General features: G+C 34.1%; 1 protein-coding gene and 1 long non-coding RNA gene across 4 annotated transcripts in view; one reads left to right on the top strand and one right to left on the bottom strand.

The window, feature by feature from the left end:
• The window catches only part of CTNNA3 (catenin alpha 3), a 1,353,918-nt gene that overhangs the window by 996,986 nt on the left and 334,093 nt on the right, over positions 1-22,839 (bottom strand). For all 3 annotated transcript variants that reach the window (XM_031682182.2, XM_072971428.1, XM_072971429.1), the window contains one exon: positions 13,996-14,199. In XM_031682182.2, coding sequence (XP_031538042.1) covers positions 13,996-14,199 — 204 coding nt within the window. The remainder of the gene's footprint in view (positions 1-13,995; positions 14,200-22,839) is intronic.
• Positions 5,407-10,704, top strand: LOC140699326 (uncharacterized). The gene is made up of 2 exons (XR_012077402.1): positions 5,407-5,498; positions 10,477-10,704. It is a non-coding gene; the product is annotated as an uncharacterized lncRNA (long non-coding RNA).

The raw sequence follows: 22,839 nt of genomic DNA, 5'->3' as shown, positions 1-22,839 counted from the left end.
GTATGTGAGGGCTACATTTCTCATTGGATTACAAATCCAATAAGAGCTTTGCCTTTGAGTTACAAGTACTACAAAGATGAAATCAAGGTATTGTGAGAAAAGGAAAAGCCCTTCAATGCTTGGATATTTCTAGAATAAATTACTTAGGAATTTTTTAGCTCAAATAGACAAGCATACAAGTCATTCACTCCTGTTTTTTCATTATGCAAACCATCTACAAGGCCTTTGCAGTAGCCCATCCTTCATTCCTGACCCCTTTCAATCCTGTACCTACTGCATTTAGCTTAATATTAGAAATTGTTGGTATATGCTGCAATGCCTAGCATGATCCCTGCACTGCATCATCCCACACTACAATTTCCTCTTCAATCTCAGGACTGAAGTCACTCTGGCCTTCTTTCAGGTCTTCCTAGGGACTGAGGTTTTTCTTACTCAAGGTATCTGCATACATAGTTATGTTTTTCTGAAAAGTGTTTTCTCATGTTTGCCTCCCCCTTCACCTGGCTAAAATCTACTTACCCTTTAGGTCCCTAACATAAAGAGGCCTTCCATATCATCTCTCCTCCTTTAATTTCAAAGTTAGTCCTCTTTCTTAAATACCCTGTACATTCCTTTCTTTTCTATCCCATTTTGTAATTATGATATTAACTTGGGAGACTATTATTTTACTTCTGTATCACCACTAGGCTGGTGGTTTTCTGAAAGCATGGAACATGTCTTGCTAATTCATCCTTATAAGCCTCATCTTTTTCAGTAACAAGTGCTAACAGATGCTCAATAAATATTTATTGAATGAATGAATCAACTGAACACTAAAAGAGAGTGGTTAAGAGTAGAGGCTCTGGAGTCAGGTTGTCTCAGTTCAGTCGTTGGTTCACAGTGGTTATCAATTCTTTCACCTTTAAAAAAAGAATTATAGCAGTAGCTACTTACAGGGTTGTTATAATGATTACATGATAATAAGTAAATTATCACAGGGCATCAAATAAATATTAGCTATCAATAATTATCATAAAACAGGTGATATTTTATTCACGCCTTATGTTATCTATGTATTATTTATGTATGATGTGTGATATATATGTACATATATATATTTATAAATGCACATATATAGCTATATTTATATGTGCATATATATGCATTTTTCCATTTATTAGACCAATAAAGACATATTATAATTAAAATGGCAAAAGTTAAAGATAAAGAGAGAATTCTAAAAGCAGCAAGAGAAAAACAAAGAGTCATACACAAGAGAAGCCCCATAGGCTATCAGCTGATTTCTCTTCAGAAACTTAGCAGGCCAGAGGAATGGCATGATATATTCAAAGTGCTGAAAGGGAAAATCTGCAAACTAGGATACTCTACCCAGCAAGATTGTCATTTAGAATGAGAGACACACAGACCTTCTCAGACAAGAAAAACTAAAAGAGTTCTTCAATACTAAATCTACTCTAAAAGAAGTATTAAAGAGTATTCTCTAAGTAGAAAAGAAGTAAGAATCTACAGCAAAGGAAAAATCCCACTAGGAAAGGTAATTATATAGTGAAGATTGAGGTTCAACCACTTAAATAAGCCAAAACAAAGATTAAAAGACAAAACATTGTAAAAGCAACTATAACTACAATAAACAGTTAAGGGATAAGCATGAAGATGTAAAATATGACATCAAAATCACAAAATATGGGGGAAGGGAGTAAACAATGTAGATATTTAGAATATGTTTGAATTTAAATGATTCCAAGTTTAAAACAAGTAGATATAATTATAAAATAATAAAATGATAATAAGTAACTATCAATAATTACTTTAAATGTCAATGGACTAAATGCTTCAATCAAAAGACTGGTAGCTGATTAGATAAAAAAATAAGACCTTTCTATATGCTGCCTATAAGAGACTCACTTCAGAGCTAAAGACACACACAGACTGAAAATTAGGGATGTAAAAAGATATTTAATGCAAACAGGAACATCAAAGCAAGGGTAGCAATACCCATATCAGACAAAATGGATTTTAAAATAAACGTTATAAAAAAGATAAAGAAGGGCATTATATAATGATAAAGGGATCAATATGAGACAGCACATGGCACTTATTAATATATACATACCCAACACAGTAGTGCCCAAATATATAGAGCAAATATTAACAGACATAAAGGGAAAAATTGGTAATAACAATAATAGTAGGGGACTTTAACATCCCACATACATCAATGGACAGATCAACCAGACAGACAATCAATAAGGCAACAATGATGTTAAATGACACAATAGACCGGTTGGGTTTAACAGATATCTACAGGACATTCCATCCAAACACAGCAGAATACACATTCTTTCCAAGTACATATAGAATATTCCTCAGGATAAATAATTTGCTAGACCACAAAATAAGTCTCAAAAAATTTAAGATGATAGAAATTATGCCAATTATTTTTTCTAATCATACCATATAAAACTATAAATCAATTAAAGAAAGAAAATGGGAAAAGCACAAACACATGGAGACTAAACAATAAGCTACTAAAAAAAAAACAAAAGAAAAACAAAGTCAATGAAGAAATCAAAGGAGAAATCAGAAAATACCTCAACACCCATTCATGATAAAAAAAAATTATCATCAAAGTGGGTAAAGACGGAACATATCTCACCATAATAAAGGTCATTCACAAGCCCACAGCTAATATAGTCAATACTGAAAAGCTGAAATCCTTTCCTCTAAATTCAGGAACAAAACAAAGATTCCCACTCTCATCACTTATAATTAACATAGTACTGGAATTCCTAGCCACAGTAATCAGAAAAGAAAAATAAATAAAAACCATCCAAATTGGAGAGGAAGAAATAAAGCTGACTATTTGTAAATGACATGATCATATATAGAGAAAACCCTAAAGTCTTCAACAAAAACAGTTAGAACTAATAAATGAATTCAGCGAAGTTGCAGGATACAAGATTAATATATAGAAGTCTGTAGCTTTTCTATGCAATTATAATGAACTATCAGAAAGAGAAAGCAAAAAAAAAAAAAAACATTTAAAATTGCATCAAAAAGGATAAAATACCTAGAAGTAAACCTAAACCCTATACACTGAAAACTATAAAACACTGATAAAGGAAATTGAAGATTTTACAAAGAAATAGAAAGATATCCCTTACTCTTGGACTGGAAGAATTAATATTGTTAAAATGCTGTACTACCCAAAGCAATCTACAAATTCAAAGCAATCCCTATCAAAATATCCATGACATTTTTCACAGAACTAGAACTAATAATCTAAACTAAAATTCATATGGGAGTTTCTTAGAAACTAAACATTCATTTACCATATGACCCAGTAATCACACTTCTGGGCATTTATCTCAGAAAAATGAAATCCTATGCCTACACAAAATCTTTTACACAACTTTTCATAGGAGTTTTGTTTGTAATAGCCCAAACTGGTAATAACAAAAATGTCCTACGATAGCTGAATGGCAAAATAAACTGTGGTATATCTATACCATGGGTATAAGAAAGAATAAACTATCAATACATACAACTCAGATGGATTTCTAGCCCATCATGGTGAGTGAAAAGGTTAGTCTCAAAAGACCACAAACTGTATGATTCTATCTATAAAATATCTTAGAAAAGACAAAATGATAGAAATGGAGAACAGATTAGGATTTACCAGAGGTTAGGAATGGTGGGATGCCTGCCGGCGGGTGGGAAAGGGCAGGAAGTGCGCTCCTTTCAGGAGCGGTGTGACTGACTATAGAGTGGTAGCAGGAGTAGTGCTGGAATATTTCTGCACCTTTATTGTGGTAGCGGTTACATGAATCTGTTCATGAGATAGAACTATACACATAATTTATATCAATATGGCAACTTCTTGGCTTTGATACACTACAGTTACATAAGATACAAGCAATGTGGGAAATTGGGCAAAGGGCACACAGAAACTCTCTGTACTATGTGCAACTTTCTTTGAATTTACAATTACTGGCAAATAAAAGTTTTCTTTGAAAAAAATCTTAAGTTTCTAGTCTCTGAGAAGCATTTCTGGAATACTGTAACAACACAAAATTGAGAGAAGACAGGTTTCCCCATACGATATGAAGAGCTGAGTTATAAAATAAAAGTAATCATCAAGTAGATTCAGGTAGTTCTACTTTACAAGCCTCTAGGTTTTATATAAAGGTCAGAAACTAGATAAAATGAGCAGCCAGTACTTCTAAATGAGTTGTAAAATTAAAAAGAGCTTCTGTTTTTACAAAAGACAACATGATTATCATCAATAGTGATTATCATATCTCTGCTATGCATCAAACAAAAGAATTATTTTTCTCTCCCCAGTTGTAAGCCAACTGCCGTACTTATAGTACTGCCAAGTTTATGGGGGCTTTGCATATTTCTTTCTCTGAGCCCCTGCTATTATGCTTAAAATTACCAAGAAAGAAGGAAGACTTAGTAACCACAAGAGGCTGAATGAACATTTGCCTGTGACTGTTCTATAGCATAAAATTATATAATCACTCAGTTTTCAATGATTCTGATTCAATGCCACTGAAGAGAGCAGGTGATCATCATGCACATTTTGAGAATATCAATTATGGATCACCTGGGAAAGTTTCAAAGTCACTTCTTAAATGCAGTTACAGACATCACTATAGCATAAATGCAACCAGTCACAAATAAGCCTTGTTAAAATGAAATTCTGCAAAAGGCCACTTACCTAGATTTTTGCTTTGTTTTGTTTTCACATTGGACACTAGAATCTCGACACTTATAATCAGATAAGGTTTACCCACTTCAGATATCTGTTATAAGAATATCTATAGTGGTTTGATTTTTAACCAGGATTTAAAGAATGTGAAAGATCTGTGGAGAGTAAATAAATCTTTACTTTGTGTAATATCAGTTTTTGTCTTCCTCCTCAAAAAACTGTTGTTAATAACCCTTGTCTGACTCATCTGCTCTGCCTTCCTCACATTTGACGTTAGGGTGGTTTCAATTATTTACTCTCTTCTCAAAATAGTCTTTGCCAACTGAATTCTATAGTATTCAGATGATCATCTATTGCTGTGTAAAAAACCGTCCCAAAACCTAGTGGTTAAAAGCAACAACTTTCTATCCTCTCTCAAGGTTCTGAGGTTTGACTCGGCTCAGCCAGGATTTCACACATCAGGTCTCAATGCAGCTGCAGTCAAGGTTCAGTTGCAACTGCAGCCACAGGAAGGTCTGAAGGGGCTAGATATCCAAGATCACACACTCACAGGACTGGCAGCTGATCTGGGAACCCAAATGACTCACATCATCTACTTGTTTGTGACCTCTCCACATGGGTTGGGCTTCCTACAGCATAGCAACTGCATTCTGAGAGAGAGTGTTCCAAGACTGACCATTCCAAGGGAACCAGTTGGAATCTGAAAGACTTTTCATGACATACATAGCCTCAGAAGTTCCAGAATGTTATTTCTGCCACATTTAATTGGTCAAATGTCATTAAGGTAAGCCCCAGTTTCAAGAAAAAGGGTATTAAAATCCACCTAATGATGGAGAATATGAAAGTGGGAGGTATTATTGTGGCCATTTGGCCTTTTTACAGGGACACATAATCTACCCCATATGGAAAATTTTGTTTTCATCAATATGCTAATATATAATGCCAGTTGCCTAGTTTTCTGGTTAATAGCAGAAATAACATCATGACACTGTAGCTCCTGGTGTCCCTAAATAATTCTGGGTTTTTTTGTTGTTGTCATTACCTTTCCTAACAGCAGTATTATTAAAGTTGCAGAAACATGTTGGTGATCAAGCATCAAAAACTGTGGTGGAGAAGGCATTTCTGCATAGAGCTGTGCTATCCAATATCATAGTCACATATGGCTACTGAACACCTGAAATGTGGCTAATCTGGATGTATTATAACTGTAAAATACACAACAGATTTCAAGGATTTAGTATTAAAAAGTAATGCAAACTATCTCATTGATAATGTTTACACTGATTATATGTTGAAATGATATTTTGCATATCTTGAACTAAATATATTATTCAAATTAATTTCACCTGTTCCTTTTATATATGCGGCTACTAGAAAATTTTTAATTATATATGTAACTTACATACTATTCTAGTTTGCATAATATATCCAATGGAAAGCACTGACTCAGAAATTAAACTAAATCATATTTTCCATTGTATAGCACCATGGCAGTTCATGGTGTTTACACCCTTAAAGGATTTTCAGGCATTTTAATTTCTTCATGCTAAATCTTATGTGAGATACATAAGTGCATTCAAAATTATCAATATTTTGGTATTTCTATAGAACAGTTTTCCTTTCTTGAGATTTAAATACATATTTCATATTTAATATATCTATATGTTTAGTATATAATTGCAGCAATTCACTTAGCATAAGATTTCAGTTGCTCACATAGTTTCTCTACAAAAGTGGACTACATGACCCCTGATTAAGTTCATGTATTAAGTTCCTATTGCTGCTATAACAAATTACCACAAATTTAGTGGCTTAAACAATACCAACTTATTACCTTACAGTTATAAAGGTCTGAAGTATAAAACTGAGATAAAATCAAGGTGTCAGCAAGTCTGTGTTCCTTTCAGGAGGCTCTAGAGGAGAATCTGCTTACTCGTCCATTTGGGTTATTAGAAGATGTAATTCCTTGCAATTGTATGACTGAGATCTCTGTTTTTTGCTAAATGTCAGAGGAGGGCACTCCCAGCTTTAGAAGTCACGATATTCCTTGGCTCATGCCCGCTTCTTCCAACTTTAAAGCCGGCAATGGTGGATTGACTCTCTGCTTTGAATCTCTCCTCCTTCCATCAGAGAATGTTCTGATTCAGTCAAGAAAGGTTCTCTGGTTTTAAGGACTCATTTAATTAGACAGAGGCCACCATTTAATCCAGGATAATCACTCCATCACAAATCTACGTACTAAATTACATCTGCAAAATCCCTTGTACCATGTAAAGTATCCATGGGTTCCAGGGATTAGAGAATGGACATCTGTTGAGGGCCATTTTTCTGCCTACAACAGATAGGAATCAACTTTTTACAGGGAGATAAAACTCCTTATAATTTCTTGCCATATGTAAATGAAAGAGAAGTATTTTTCAAATGATGTACAATGCCCTCAGGCCGAGTCAAACCTGTAATCTAAATCCACTAGAGTACTAGAAATTTATTTCAAGTTTGTATGAATATCAAACTAAAATAGTTAAAGCTGCTCTGAGATGTTAAAGCAAACAACTATTGGAGTAATAAAGTTTTGTCAGTCAACAACCTTGGTTGAGTTTCACAGTATACAAACTGTGATAGTTATCTCTTAAGGAAAACGCTAGGTCAAATCTAGTTTTGATTTATCTACCAGAAGAAAACAAGCTAATAAAGTCATGTCAAGAATTCAACAAGTTCTTTCATTATGGTTACAAGACTTTAAAACATATACTTAAATTTCTGATTTTAAAAAAGATGTAAATATGCTAGGGCAATATGCAGATCACTAACAGTTATCTCCAATTAATTATTAATTGTAGTCAATAGTCAAGCAAATAAACTACACAAGTTGCTCATCTGTGTCTGACTCTGCTAAACCTACTTAACACAGAAACAAAGCTACTAGTTGGCTTTTTGATCCTAAACTTATATCACAATGGTATGAAACTTTTTTATTCAGAGCCTATCTATAAATTCATTAAGAATATTGAATATTTTTCAATGGTAAAAGGTTCTAGTACCAATTCCAATGTGGCAGAGTATGGGGGGGATCCAAGCACTTCTCAGAATACCAGCTGGGTGTCCTACAATTCAATTCATTTCTGACACTATCTACCTCAAGATATCATCAGATTCCACAGTTAAGGGTTCAATTCTACAAAACTGCCTCCCTGACCCCACTTTATTGCAAATGCCAATCACAAGTTCAGATTATCACCTATACTTCTGACCAATTGGCTATAAACACAGTTCCCACTACCTACTCTTCACGTTCAATTAATTTGCTAGAGTGACTCACAGAACTCTGAAAAAAAATTCACTTTATTAGATTACCAGTTTATTATAAAAGTCTATAACTCAAGAACAACCAGATGGAAGAAATGTATAGGGCAAGGTACGTAGGAAGGGATGCAGAACTTCCATGCCTCTCAGGTGCACCACTATCCCTGACTCTCCAGGTCTTTACAAACCCAGAAGCTCTCTGAACTCCATCCTTTTGGGTTTTTATGGAGGCTTTATTACAGAGGCACGATTGATTAAATCATTGACCGCTGGTGGTTGGAGTCAGCCTCCAGCTTCTCTCCCTTACCTGGGAGGTCAGGAGAGGGGCCTGAAAGTTCCAGTCCTCTAATCACATGGTTGGTTCTGGGCACCTAGCCTCCAACCTCAGGTCCAAACGTTACTTCATCAACATAACAAAAGACACCTTTACTACTCTCAAATGTTACCTCATCAACGTAACAAAAGACACCTTTACTACTCTTAAATGTTGCTTCATCAACATAACAAAATACACCTTTACTACTCTCAGTACTTAGAAAATTCTTAGGGTTTTAGGCCCTCTGTGCCAGAAACAGGACAAAAACCAAGTATATATTTCTTATTATAAATTACAACATCACAAATGGAAATCGATCTATAACGAAAAACCAGCTAAGGTGATATTATCAATGACTCATAATTGATTAGGCTTAAAGAAAAACAGTTTTAAATTAAAATTTGGCTTGTTTTGAAAGCAAAGAAAAATCTAGTATTTGAAAGAAAACTATTATTTATAAATTAATGGTCAGTACTAGACTCCAAAGCAGCTCATAAAAGTAATAGCTGAAAAAATACTACTACTTTATTGCCAAAACAATTCATAGACAAGGTATCTGCCCACTATCTAATCCTTAAAATAGGCACAGAAAAGAAAGCAAGAAAGATAATACCAATTTTGCCCATTTAACTCTCTGATTTTTACATACCTACTACTGTACAAATAGCAACATGTATGGAGCTGGAGATTGTCATTCTACGTGAAGTAAGCCAGACAGAGAAAGAAAAATACCATATGATATCACTTATACGTGGAATCTAACAAAAAAGACAAACTTATTTACAAAACAGAAACAGACTCACAAACATAGAAAACAAACTTATAATTACAGGGAGAAAGGGGGAGGGAAGGGATAAATTGGGAGCTCAGGATTTGCAGATACTGACTACTATATATAAAATAGATAAATAAGTTCATATTGTATAGCACAGGGAACTATATTCAATATCTTGTAATAACTTACCAGAAATTGATGTAACACTGTAAACTGACTAAACTTCAATACAAAAATATATACAAAAAAAAAAACAAACCAAAAACCTTTATAGGATACTATTTACTTCTCTTCTTCCTCTTACTTCGTTAGCTGAGGTTGTAAAAGTCAGCTATCTATAAACTGAAACATATGGTCTCCAACATAATCAACCACTCAAAACCAGCTACCACTATGGTGTAACTGACAAATTTAAGAATATAAAAATGTAAAGCATCTAACACAGTGTACCTGATCCAATAATGAACCAATTCTAATATGCAGTCCGTGAAAAGGAAGGAAGGAAGGAAGGAAGGAAGGAAAGGAGGGAGGGAGGGAAAATGGAAGGAAAAGAGGGGCAGAGGAAAAAAGGAAGGAAAGGAAAAAGATTTGGAAGCTGCCTTTACACTTTTAGAATTTTAACTCTAACCTGTCTCTAGTATTCGAGGAGTCATTGCATATAGATCATCCTAACTGTTTTACCTCATCATCATGAGATATAAGGCTGAAATTGATTTCAAAATGGATTTTCAAGAGAGAGGTAGAGGCCTTATATGGAAGAAAAATCCCATAACATCTTTTTGTTGGCTTTACTGAATCTTTATAATTCCCCAAGACTGGGAATGCATTAAACCCAAGACATACAAATGAAATAGATCTCTGAATAACAAAACCCAATCTATTTGCTTATTTACTCATTCAACAAATACATAATGAGAACCAACAATACGCTTTCACATAAAACACCAAGAGAAGAAAATACTGGGCAGGTGAGGTCTATAAATGCAAATTGGTCCTGTCACACAGCCCAGGCCTGGCTCTTTCACTCTAACAGTGCCAACTCTCATTTGACTCTCTAATATCCCCTACAGTAAAATACCAATCTGAGTGTTAACTTAAATAATAATTCTACACTTAAACAATACTCTACATCAACTAAAGATCCTCTCCAGCAACACATCCAAACTTTAACAACATCAACAAGATTTTAACCCACTTAACAGGAAAAATATCGCGATGTCTGCTGATTCTTAGAACTAAAGCATTATGGCCACCCACCTCCAACTCTGTTTTCACCAATTAGAGAGATACCATCATTTCAAAACAATTGATTTTCCTCTAAGATCCTTCCTTTTTCATTAATAGTGTTGTCTGTTTTATTTGTTACAGACCCTACCGATCTCACATCCTACTAATTTCTTTCTAATGTGAAAAGAACTTGAACTTACTGAGCACAGAACTTCAGTTAAAAAATGACCAAGACTTGCTGATCTACTTAAGGAAGTAAAGTTATTTTGGCTAAAACTGGTCATGTGGACTGAGCCTGAGAAAAACATCAACTGCATTTGCTTCCCACTACTGAACTTCTCTAGTCTCAATATATTTGCAAAATTTGAAGTCTTGAAGTCACATTTACATAAGACATCCACAGATCATAAGTGTCATTCTTGCTTTAACTACTCATGTTTATCTTTATTGCATTTGAATTATCTTTAAGCATTTACTCTATCAACATAGGTCAATTACAAAAGCTCTGAACTAATCTGAAAAGCAAATCAAGCCCACCAAATGAAACACAACATTCTTTATACTAGGAAGTTGAGGACTTACATATGAGAGTTGTCCTAAAATCTTTGAGCAAACTAAGAAAGGTTAGAGTTCAGCTAGTTTCAGGAAAGTAGATTTCCTTTCATTAAAGTAGATGAAACAGTTATAGAGAAGCAAATTATGTGATAGAAACCCTGATAAAAATAAACTTGGAAATGTGTTCTGATACTACAGTCCACAGTTCTCCCAGATTGGTTCCTGCTATTTAATTCCAATATTCATTGGCTTGATCAGATACTGAGATTAGGCCCCAAATTCTGCACTTTTATATAAAAATGAACTATTATACTGCTTTTGGAGTGCTTTTTCATAATGCTATAAATGTATATTTTTTTTTGTTAATAGGTGGTACTTATCAATAAAATGTTAATTATTGTGCATATATATGGGTTTCTGATGATGTGGACCACCACTGGATAAATTTAGATCCTCCTGCTCTTATCTCTACACCAACAACTGGGCAGATCACCAGACATTACCCACACACAGTAAGTCTTTCACTTACAAAAAAAAAAAAAAAAAAAGACTTTCTCAACAAGTATTTAACAGTATGCCCTAGGAGAAAGGAATATACAAAAATTCTTAGATCACCAAAAGAACAAGCTTTCTCACCTCTGTGCCCTTTCTTTCCTATGTTACTTTTCTCACCACTAACCCTCCCTACATTTTCTCCACAGTTATCCTATAAATACAACAAATAAATATAAATTAATTGCTTGAGGCATGTTGTCACCCTTAATTTAAAAAACTTAGAAGCAGCAAGCACTAATTCAATTTACCTGTATCCAAATATTAATTACTGAGCACCTGCCTCCTGAAATGTTCTGTGCTAAGGGCCAGGAACATAGTCCTCACTCTCCTAGAGCATTTGACCAGCAGAGAAAGCAAATGAGTAAATGCAGGAATCCAACAGGGAGAGCTCTAAAGGGGAAAGTGCTATGAGGGAGACGTATTTAAGGGATGTCTGTACTTCTTTGTAGGAAGGGGAGAAGAGGAAATATGGGGGAGGGAGGAAAGAAGGAGGCCTCCATCAAATGTGAAGAGTAGTGCAATCTAATCAATTAAATAACTGAGTAATATTTAAACTCCTACAATTAAGTTTTCCCTTAAAATTAAAATTAAGATAATTATCCTTAAAGCCTTAAAAAAAGAAGTTACTTACCTTTGATATCAATTATTTGGATATCATAGATGAAAAAATCTATTTCCTCTTCACTCTTCTAACACAGAACTTACCTTGTTTTAAAACCAAAATATCTAACAAAAGGTTGTTAGTAACAAAAGTAAGCTTTGTGTACTTCATAAACGGGCCATGAAACTGAACATCAGATTTAAACCTCATTAAGAAAAAGAACAGTAAGACATAGAAAAATGCATACATATTTTCAGTGCCTTACTTAGCATAGTTGATACCTGGAGTAGATCCTCCTCTATATAACAAAATTACTTTTTAGTAATAACTATTATTTTCCTGAATTGTCCTTTAACGTTAAAGAAATTGACAATTTTCAGGAGAAAAAATTTCAAAGCTATTGTTCAAATTCAATTAAATATTTCATGTATGAAATTTGCACTTATCTAACAAAAATATCACCCCTGCACTTCACACTGTTTCATTGTTATATTTTTAAAATGCAAATAAAAATTCCAAGTGATCACATAAAATAACAGAATTAAAGTAACTCTATTTCTCCTTCTTTGTCTTTACAATCACTGTGCCATCATTGTTTATTCCGAATCTGCTGTTGAAATGCATAAAGAATATAATATTTATTAAAGGATAATCATAAAAATATACTAATTTGAATCATACATAAGTATATATTATTAAAACTCAACAATAAGCACAGCAATTATTTAGGACTTAGAGAAACAAGTTAATTTGTGTAAAACATATTATCATTGACTTTGAGAATTGCTGGTAAATGGTGATAGTAAAAAGCAGACCAACTTTTAGTTGGCTTTACTATTTTTTATAAATTTCTAGAAACAATACACCTTCTTAATGACTGCACCCAGGGCAGAATACTCTCATCATTTCACCTTTTGAATAAATAGTTTTCAACCCAAAACTAAATAAAGCCATAAAATCACCACTGTTTTTACACAATGTATGTTTATTCTTTACAAGACCAGCTTCAGCAGCCTGCCGCTGGGCACAGGGTCCCATGCTCAGGAGCCCCATGCTTGGCTTTTAATGCTCTGCTACCGCCTTGAAATTCTCAACAATTTTATTTTTGAATTCGGGTATATAAGTGAAGTCTGATGAGACAATAAAGCATATGCCCTATACTCACATGCAGTCCTGCCTCCCAGTGCCTTCCAGGGACAGGTCCTCAGCCACCTGCTCCCCCACCCTGTGACAGCTGCCATCTTCCAACCCTGTTGGGGGCCTTGGCACAAGACAGGATCAGGTGGGTTTCATGGGGCAAGGCCACAGACACCCACGAGGGTCTACATGCTCCCACAAGTAACCCTAGGCCCTAGAGAACCTAACATTAAATAGAAAATAAAAATAACCTTTCCTGGGTCAATTAAGACTGTGAAAACAGGAAAAAGCTTCTTTTTTCCTCTGCTTTTGATTTAGACAGCATTTCTAATATTCCTGAGAGATCGCTAAGACTGAAAAAAAACTATGACATTATGTCACATTTGAAAAAGCTTACGAGCTAACCAAACCACATGAGAGCTCTTTACACCTTCAAAAATGGCTCCTGATCCCTGTATCACTGACTTTATCTAATACTATCTAAATTCTAACTTTGCTATTCACCAGCTTAACCCTGAGCAGCTTGCCCTTTTCTTCATCTCCTTTTTATCCCTTAAATTGATGTGCAAGTTCAGTTTCTTTTCTCCAATCATGACTCCTTTTTTCAACTAATATTTAGAACTACCTCATACAAAACAACCATATGTAAATAACTTTCTGGTTGAACTCCATCCCTAGAAACTCCTATCTCATTGCTCAAAAACCCAATCCATGTAAAATTATGTACTCATTTGTAATTTATCACATTTTGTACACAGAAGGAACTTCAGCACATACCCAATGTATGGAGTAGGGGAAAATCAGTTACTTACATTGTTCATGTACTCTGAAAGCAGGTCCTGGAGAGCCTGGCGAATGGCATTGCATTCTGCAATAATCCGCTCCCGATGGAAATCCCTTGTGCATGAAGAGTCGGCCAACAGAGCTGCCCCACTAATAATGGCTTCAAGGCGTTTCTCTAGTGATGGTCTAATTTCCTCCTCAGTCACTGTGAGTGGATCCAAGACAATTAAATTCTAAAGGGAAAACACATTCACATGGTTAGAACTCCACAATATTATTTTTCAAGAAAAAAAAATTGTTATTTTGTTTTCACATTTAGAAATTCATGTATGATGATAAAGAGAATTGTGTTTTTACTGCTTCACGGAGTTCACACATAATTCTATATAGCAATCATAATTCAGGTTAGTAACAAAATTGTGAAATTATCAGTATCGGTTCTATTATCAGTCAAACTTGTATTAAAATCTTGCCCTTGCCACTCACCAATGGTGACACTCAGGTATCTTATGCACTGTGAACCTCACCTTCTTGATCTGTAAAACTGGAATATTAACATTGCTTGTCACATAAAACTACTGTAAGAGTGATAAGAATGCTTAATACAGTGCCTGGCACTTATTAACTATTATTTACAATAGTCACTTTTATACAACACTTCATTGTTTACATAGTATTTTTACATATACTATCTCATCTAGACAACTCTACAAAGAAGAAGGTAGCAAAGATATTGTTAACCACACATTTTAATTGACGGTGAGTGAGGCTCATATTGTCTTGTCCAAAGTCATTAAGCTAATAAATGGTGAAGTTCACACAAGTATCCAGGTCTTATAATACCTAATTCAATATTGTTTTCATTATGCCTCACTGTAAATCATATTCTCTAATTAACCTTACCACTAACATATCAAAGAGAATTCTGAATTTTAATTATTCCTTTTAAAAGTAAAATTCCATCTTCCTGTTGATCTATTATAACTTCCAGCTATTTACCACCATTGGAACCTGACATGGTATTTTTAGAGTTTCCATTAGATATAAGTCTTCAGGCAACAAAAGTCAAGATAATTTACAGCCTTTGAAGAAAAGGCAGAGGGTGTGAGGCTATAAGGGTCCTATATTAAAACACATCAAGAGAGGAAGACTTTCAATGTTTAGGTATAATGTGGTAATTGAAGAAAGAGTTAGTAACAAATAAAAGCTCTCTGTAGAAACTTTAACACAAAATGAAATCATATAATGATCTTTAAAATGTGTATGCCTGTGTGAATCTATACACATACAGACACACACTGAAAATCACTGATCTTCAGAATGTGCAATCTTTCTTATAAGATGTTATATATTTAAAAATATAGAGAGAGGTATATATATATATATATGTATATATATTGTGTGTATTATATATAGATATAACTTTATATTGATGATCGTACTATATTACATTATGATAAATATTTAGGGATCAAAAGTAGTCAAGGAAATATTTTAAAAGCTACAACTCTAGGCGAAGCTGGGAAGAGAAAATCATTATAGAAAGAAAAATAATTGTAAAACAGTTATAAAAAAAATAGTACCGTGTAATTCACATAAAATATAATACAAAATATAAAATAGAAATAGCTCTTATATAAAATTGGTTAAATGCCTTTAAATTATTCAGAAGAATTCTTCCTTTCATAACTCTATTTCCTTCCTATTTTTCTACTTCTCTACTGAGTCTCTCCATTTTTTTCCTTCAGATGGAAAACAGTTTTTAACAAAGAAAGAAAATTAATTTTACAAATGCCAAATTTAACACTTTTCTTTATTCAGTGTGTGATGAGATGATAATACTGTCAACCAAGGATTCATTTAAATCTAAATCTACTTCCTTATTTCATTTGCCATTTTCACCATGCCTTCTTTGGTTCACTAATTTAGTACAAACATTCCACTCCAATGTTTCATAACAATAATTAGACTAATTAAAACCTTTTTGAAAATGTCCTTCCAATGTGATACCATCATCAATAAGAGACACTGAGGGCAACAGAATTACTCTTTGATTGCTCAAATGCAGTTAGAAGATGAGATAGGAACAGTTAATACGCTGATACGTCTCCAGCATTGTGGTGATAGGAAAACATGATTAAGTTTGAAATCTATACACCTGTAAGTATTATAAGAAGAAACTAATAATTTTTGGTGTTCTGGCTGTGATTTCATGTCAGAAAACGGTAAGTTTACTCCAGTTCCTGCTCTATAAAGCCATTCTTTAAAATATCCTAGCCTTTGGATTTTTATTGCTTGGCTTTTAAGACTTTTCAGATTCTTTTTTTTTAATTTAATGTTATTGAGTTATAGTTAGTTTACAATGTTGTGTCAATTTCCAGTGTAAGACTTTTCAGATTCTTCAAGATCATCTAAACTCAAACCATTACCTCCTCTGATATATGATGTCACATGCAGGCCTCTTGATTCTGTCTAAATTTACTGTCTTCCTATTCATATCCTATGAAAGTTTTCACTAATTTTGTCATCAAATCAACTAAAAGATGAGCTTTTAAAATAACCTGAATGTTCTATGAAATATCACTGGATATTTGAGACCCACTGAAATAAAGAATTATCTCTTCTGGACATCAGTAAGATGATGAAATAGGAGTTTCCATACCTCATACCTCATACCCTCATAGAAATAGTGATTTAAACAATAACCCATGGATGAGAATACTTTAATGAAAGCCTGGGAGTACAACTGAGGGGTTCCAGCATCTATACGGAATAAAAAAAAATCAAAATCAAAGAATAGAAGCATTGAAGATAAGAAGAACAGTTTTACTTTACCTATGTCACCCCTCTTCCAAGTCAGCAGAACCCAGGCCAAGAGAGACTTACCTTGGTCTGCAATTTCTTCCATTGGAAAAAGTGAAAGCAAAGTGAATGCTCAGCTCCCCAGCCTTGTGAGGCACTGCCTAAGAGTCCCATTTCCAGTCCCCCCACCCAGAACATTGAGGGGACTGAAACAGCTAAATAATCTGGGGACACCAAGGAGAATAGAAAAGGGGTAGGAGTGCATAGCAACAAAAACATGGATCTCAAAAATCAGCAGCAGATCCCACTAGCTAGATTGCAGATTTTAATAAGAGCCCCACTCGTGAACCCAGTAGGACCCCCCACCTGCAGACCCCATGATTAGCCAATGTGCTCCCCCAGTGCTCCATACACCCCCTCCTATAGCCAATACTTCATGCTCCCCTGCAGACAATACATGCGAGCTCCCACAGACAGCAGACAAGTATCAGCATCCAGCTGGACCTGCTGGATTGGGAATAGGTGCACAACTCTAAAGAAACACTTCAGGGCATTGCCCTAGAGAAAATAAATAGGAGGTTCTCAGCACCTGGTCTGGATTTATGGGATCAAGAGAAAGTACAGTGTCTAAGTTCAAAAATTCAAAATAGATTGTTCAAAATAGACTCAAATCATTTCAAAAGACTATTATAACTATAAAATGTGTTATGTAAAACACATGATGATCATAAAGAAAAAAACCTATAGTAGATACATAAAAGATAAAGTAATCAAAGCATAGAACCATAAAAACTCATCAAATCACAAAGGAAAAGAGAGAAAGAAAGGAAAACAGGAACTACAAAATAGAAAACAGTTAACAAAATGGCAATAATAAGTCTTTTCTTATCAATAATTACTTTAAATGTAAATGGACTGAATTCTCCAATCAAAAGACATATAGGGTCTGACTAGATACAAACACAAAAGCAAAATCAAAAACGAAAAACCTAAATCCAACTATATGTTGCCCCAAAGAGACTTACATTAGCTTTAAAGAAATTGAAAGGATGGAAGAAGGGGGTAGCTATAATTGTAATCAGACAAAATAGGCTTTAAGTCAAGAACTGTCATGAGACAAAGAATAACATTATATAATGATAAATGGGTCAATTAATCAGAAGAATATAACAATTATATATAGGAGAAAAATGGAAAATTCATATATATGTCAAAATTAAACAACACATTCTTGAACAACCAATGGGTCAAAAAAAAAGACAAAGAGGATTTTAAAATATCTTCAGACAAATGAAAATGGAAACATAGCATACAAAAAATTATGACATGCAGCAAAAGCAGTTCTAAGAGGGAAGTTAACAGCAATCAATACCTACACTAAGAAAAGAAGAAAGATTTCAAAAAAAAAACCCTAACTTTACACCTCAAGAAACTAGAAATAGAAGAACAAGCTAAGCCCAAAGTTAGCAGAAGAAAGGAAATAATAAAGATGAAAATAGAAATAAATGAAATAGAAACTAGAAAAACAATAGAAAAGATCAACAAAACAAAAGGGTGGTTTCATGAAAAGATAAGCAAAATTTACAAACCTATAGCTAGACTAACTAAAAAAGAGAGAGCGAAGACACAAATAAATAGCTGTAAGTTAAATAGGAGACATTGCAATTGATTATACAGTAATACAAAGGATCATAAAAGACCCTTGTAAACTATTATATGGTAACAAATTGGATGACCTAGAAGAAATGTGTAAACTGGTATAAATATACAGTCCACCAAGACTGAATCATGAAGAAATAGAAAATCTGAACAGATCAAGATTGAATCAACAATAAAAAAAAACTCCCAACAAAGAAAAGTCCAAGATCAGATGCTTTCACTAGCAAATTCTACCAAACATTAAAGAAGAACTAATGCCAATCTTGCTTACACTTTTCCAAAAAATTGAACAGAAGGGAACATTTCCAGGCTCATTTTGAGGCCAGCATTACTCTGATACAAAAGTTTTCTGGTTTGGATATTTCTAAAAAAGAAAAGTATAGGCCAATATCTTTGACAAATATAGATGAAAAAATCCTCAACAAAATGCTAGCAAACTGAATCAACAGCATCTTAAAATGTTCATACACCATAACCAAGTGGATTTATCCCTAGAATACAAGGATGTTATGACATATGCAAATCAATAAATGTGGTATACATCATTAACAGAAGAAAGGATAAAAAGTATATGATTTTTACAATAGATGCAGCAAAAGCACTTGACACAATTCAAAAACCTTCATGACAAAAACTCTCAACAAATTAGGTATAGAAGGAATGTACATCATTACCATAAACACCGTATATGGCAAGCCCACAGCTAACACTACACTCAACAATGAAAAGATAAAAGTTTTTCCTCTAAGATCAGAAATAAGACAAGAATGCCCACTCTTACCACTTTTACTCAACACAGTACTGGAAGTCCTAGCCAGAGCAATTGGAAAAGAAAAAGAAATAAAAGGCATACGAATTGGAAAGAAAGAATAAATTTTTCTCTTTTGGCAGATGACATGATTCTATATATAGAAAACTCTAAAGACACCACCAAAACTATTACAACTAATTAAAATTCAATAAAATTGCAGGATACAAATCAACATACAAAACAGTTGCATTTCTATACACTAATAACAAACTATTCAAAAAAGATATTAAGAAAACAATCTCATTTGCAATAGCACCAAAAAGAGTAAAACACTTAGGAATAATTTAACCAAGGAGGTCATAGATCTGTATACTGATAACTGTAAAGCACTGATTAAAGACTGAAGAGAAAGAAAGAAAGAAAGAAAGAAAGAAAGAAAGAAAGAAAGAAAGAAAGAAAGAAAGAAAGAAAGAAAGAAAGAAAGAAAGAAAGAAAGACAGGAAGGAAGGAAGGAAGGAAGGAAGGAAGGAAGGAAGGAAGGAAGGAAGGAAGGAAGGAAGGAAGAAAGAAAGAAAGAAAGAAAGAAAGAAAGAAAGAAAGAAAGAAAGAGAGAAAGAAAGAAAGAAAGAAAGAAACAGAGAAAGAGAAAGAGAGAAAGGTAAAGGAAGGAAGAAAGAAAGGAAGGAAGGAAGGGAGGGAGGGAGGAAGGAAGAAAGGGAGAGAGAAAGAAAGGGAGAGAGAAAGAGAGAAAGGGAGAAAGAAAAGGAGAAAGGAAGGACATTCCATGTTGATGGCTTGGAAGAATAAATATTATTAAAATGTTGATAAAACCCAAATCAATCTATCAATTCAGAACAATTCCTATCTAAATTCCAAAGGCATTTTTCACAGAAGTAGAATAAACAATCCTACAATTCATAATAAACCACAAAAGACCCCCAAAAGTCAAAACAGTCTTGAGCAAGGACAAAGCTTGAGGCATTACACTTCCTGATTTCAAATTGTATTACAAAACTGTGGTATCAAAACAGTGTGGTACTGGCATAAAAGCAGCTACATAGACCAAGAGAACAAAACAGAGAGCCCAAAAATAAACCCATGCTTATACAGTCAACTATCTTCAGCAACAGTACCAAGAACACAAACTGGGGAAAATACAGTCTGTTAAATAAATGGTGCTGGGAAAACTGGATAATTGAATGCAATTTTGCTAAGATTTTATGCTAAGTGTTCTTACCACAAACTAACAATGATAATAATAGGAGTGAGATGAAACTTTGAGTGGTAAAGGATATGTTTATGGCTTTGATAGTGATTCTTTCACAAGGGTGTACCTACTCCCCAAATCAATAGTTGTATGTATTAAGTATGTACAACTTTTTACATGTCAATCAGACTTTAATAAAGTAGTTTATAAAAAAAGAAATAAAGCTCATCTTAAAAAAAAAGAATTATCTCTTCTGAACTAGGATAGCACTGTGTTGAAATATTCAGTGTTTTCGTGGCATTAATTTCATGAAAGACAAACAATAGGATATTATATTCTCAGGATCCCACTCTGTAGAACATACAAAATATTTTCCCTTTTGTCGGTTCTGCTCAATATACATTTATCTCCTTAACACTTTGCTGACAAGAAAATAATCTTTCAAAAAATTGTAAGAGTCCTAACTTCATTGTCTTCTATTAGATAGCTGCATTTTAGGAGGTAGTATAGTTTAATGATTAAGAGACCTGGGAGAAATTAGTGTGGGTTTTAATCCTGGCTCATTAGCTATGAGCAAATCTATCTATGTTGTTATCATCCTCTGTGTCCTTAATCTTATATAACCTCCAATCTACCCACTTTACCACTATGGTGAAACTGAGATGAGACCATCTTGTAAACTTCTCCAGTTACTTCTACCCCAATATGCTATTCCATCCATTTTTTTTTCTCATCTGTCTTCAAGGAAGATTTCTCCCTCTCCTTCCCCTCTCTCTCTTTCTCCCTTCACCCACCACTTTCTTTTCAAGGCTAATTTCTCCTTCAGTGCTCTGTATCAAGCCCCCTTCAATAATTCCTTCTTACATTTTGAGTCCCTCTTGGTGTAGTAGAGAATAACCTTTGTTTTGTTGCAGGTTTACAGGGACACCATTAACTAGCCCACTGGGATGGTTGCAAGTACAAACAATGCCTGCAGCAAGACGATTACAACAATCAACCACACCCTCTCCCTTATTTTTTGTATAAAAGGAGCCTGCATTCTGACTAGAGCTGAATGGTTCTCCAAGACATTAGTCTGCCATTCTCTCGGTCTGCGGGCTTTCCGAATAAAGTCGCTATTCCTTGCCCCAACACCTCGTCTCCCGATTTATTGGCCTGTCGTGCAGCGAGCAGAATGAGTTTGGACTCAGCAACATTCAGAGCCTACTATGTGCCAGGTACTGTGCTAGGAATTGGTAATGAAATGGAGAACATCCCCTTCCTCCTCACAGGACTCACAGCCTAGAGGTACTGACAAATATTAACCAAATAATTACATAAATATAGAACTACAATGTGAATGTGTGGTATAAATAAAAAGAATTGGAAGTTAAGTATAAATTGACCAGGCATAACTCTGGGCAATTTGGTGCAGAATCAAGATGATTAAAGGTAAAGCAGATGTAAGCTCCAGAGAACTCACAGGGTTAGTCAGAATATGGAATGGTAAGTGTAGAGATAATCTTATCCAGATCTGATCTTATCAGGTCAAACAGAACAGGCGTCAAGGTTATAATTATGTGGAACTTACAGCAAGAAGCAAAATGCTGTGAAACCTGAAAACAAACCAAAGGGAAGAGACAGATTTTAACCCCTAAAATAATATAGTTAAAGCACATAATCTGAATTTAAAAGGACACAGAAAACTGTCTAAAAGGAAGGGAAGGGGGTTGTGCAATCAGAAAGAGAATATATGTTGCATTCATCTACAAGAGTATGGGAAAATCAGATCCTGCAAAAAGAATGATCAAATTGTAAAATCATATGCACATTCATAAGTATTTTAAGATACAAAAGATGTATATGACCCATGGGCTGAGACTGTTAACCAACCCAAATAATGATACAGGGAATAACTTAAAGTGCATTGATTCTTCTAATGCAGCAGTTGTAGTTAAAATCAGCATTGCTGATCATTTTTCTTTTCCGTTCCAGCCTAAAGTCTATCTTTCAGGAAACAACATATAATGTAAGAGTTATTTTAGTCAATATGAGTTATGGCGAAAGAAAATCCAATGGCCTTGAGAAACACAGAAATGCGAATTTTTGAAACGATTGAGATCACGAATCTATGTGTATTTGGAAGTGAATGATGTGAAGTGAATCTACACAAAATAAATTGGAAAGATTGCCAGAATATACTGCAGAATAAAAAACAAAACTTGCAGAATGATAAGTACAGTTACATCATATATATTAAAAAAGTAAGCAGACTACAATATTTCAGATTTTCTCTGAATACATATAAGCTTATAAGAGCCTAGGAAAAAGTTTAAGGAAACATACTAACACCACAACAATTGTTATCTCTGAAAAGAATGCAGATTGGAGTGGTGGTCAAAGTTTTAATTTTTTAATTAAATTTTTAAAAATTAATTTTTTAACTATTGTGTATTACTTTTTTTCAGATCAACC

The sequence above is a fragment of the Vicugna pacos genome, chromosome 11 (assembly GCF_048564905.1).
Source record: "Vicugna pacos chromosome 11, VicPac4, whole genome shotgun sequence".
Taxonomy (NCBI): domain Eukaryota; kingdom Metazoa; phylum Chordata; class Mammalia; order Artiodactyla; family Camelidae; genus Vicugna; species Vicugna pacos.
Note: the sequence above shows the minus strand (reverse complement) of the source record. Positions and strands in the feature narration are given on the sequence as shown.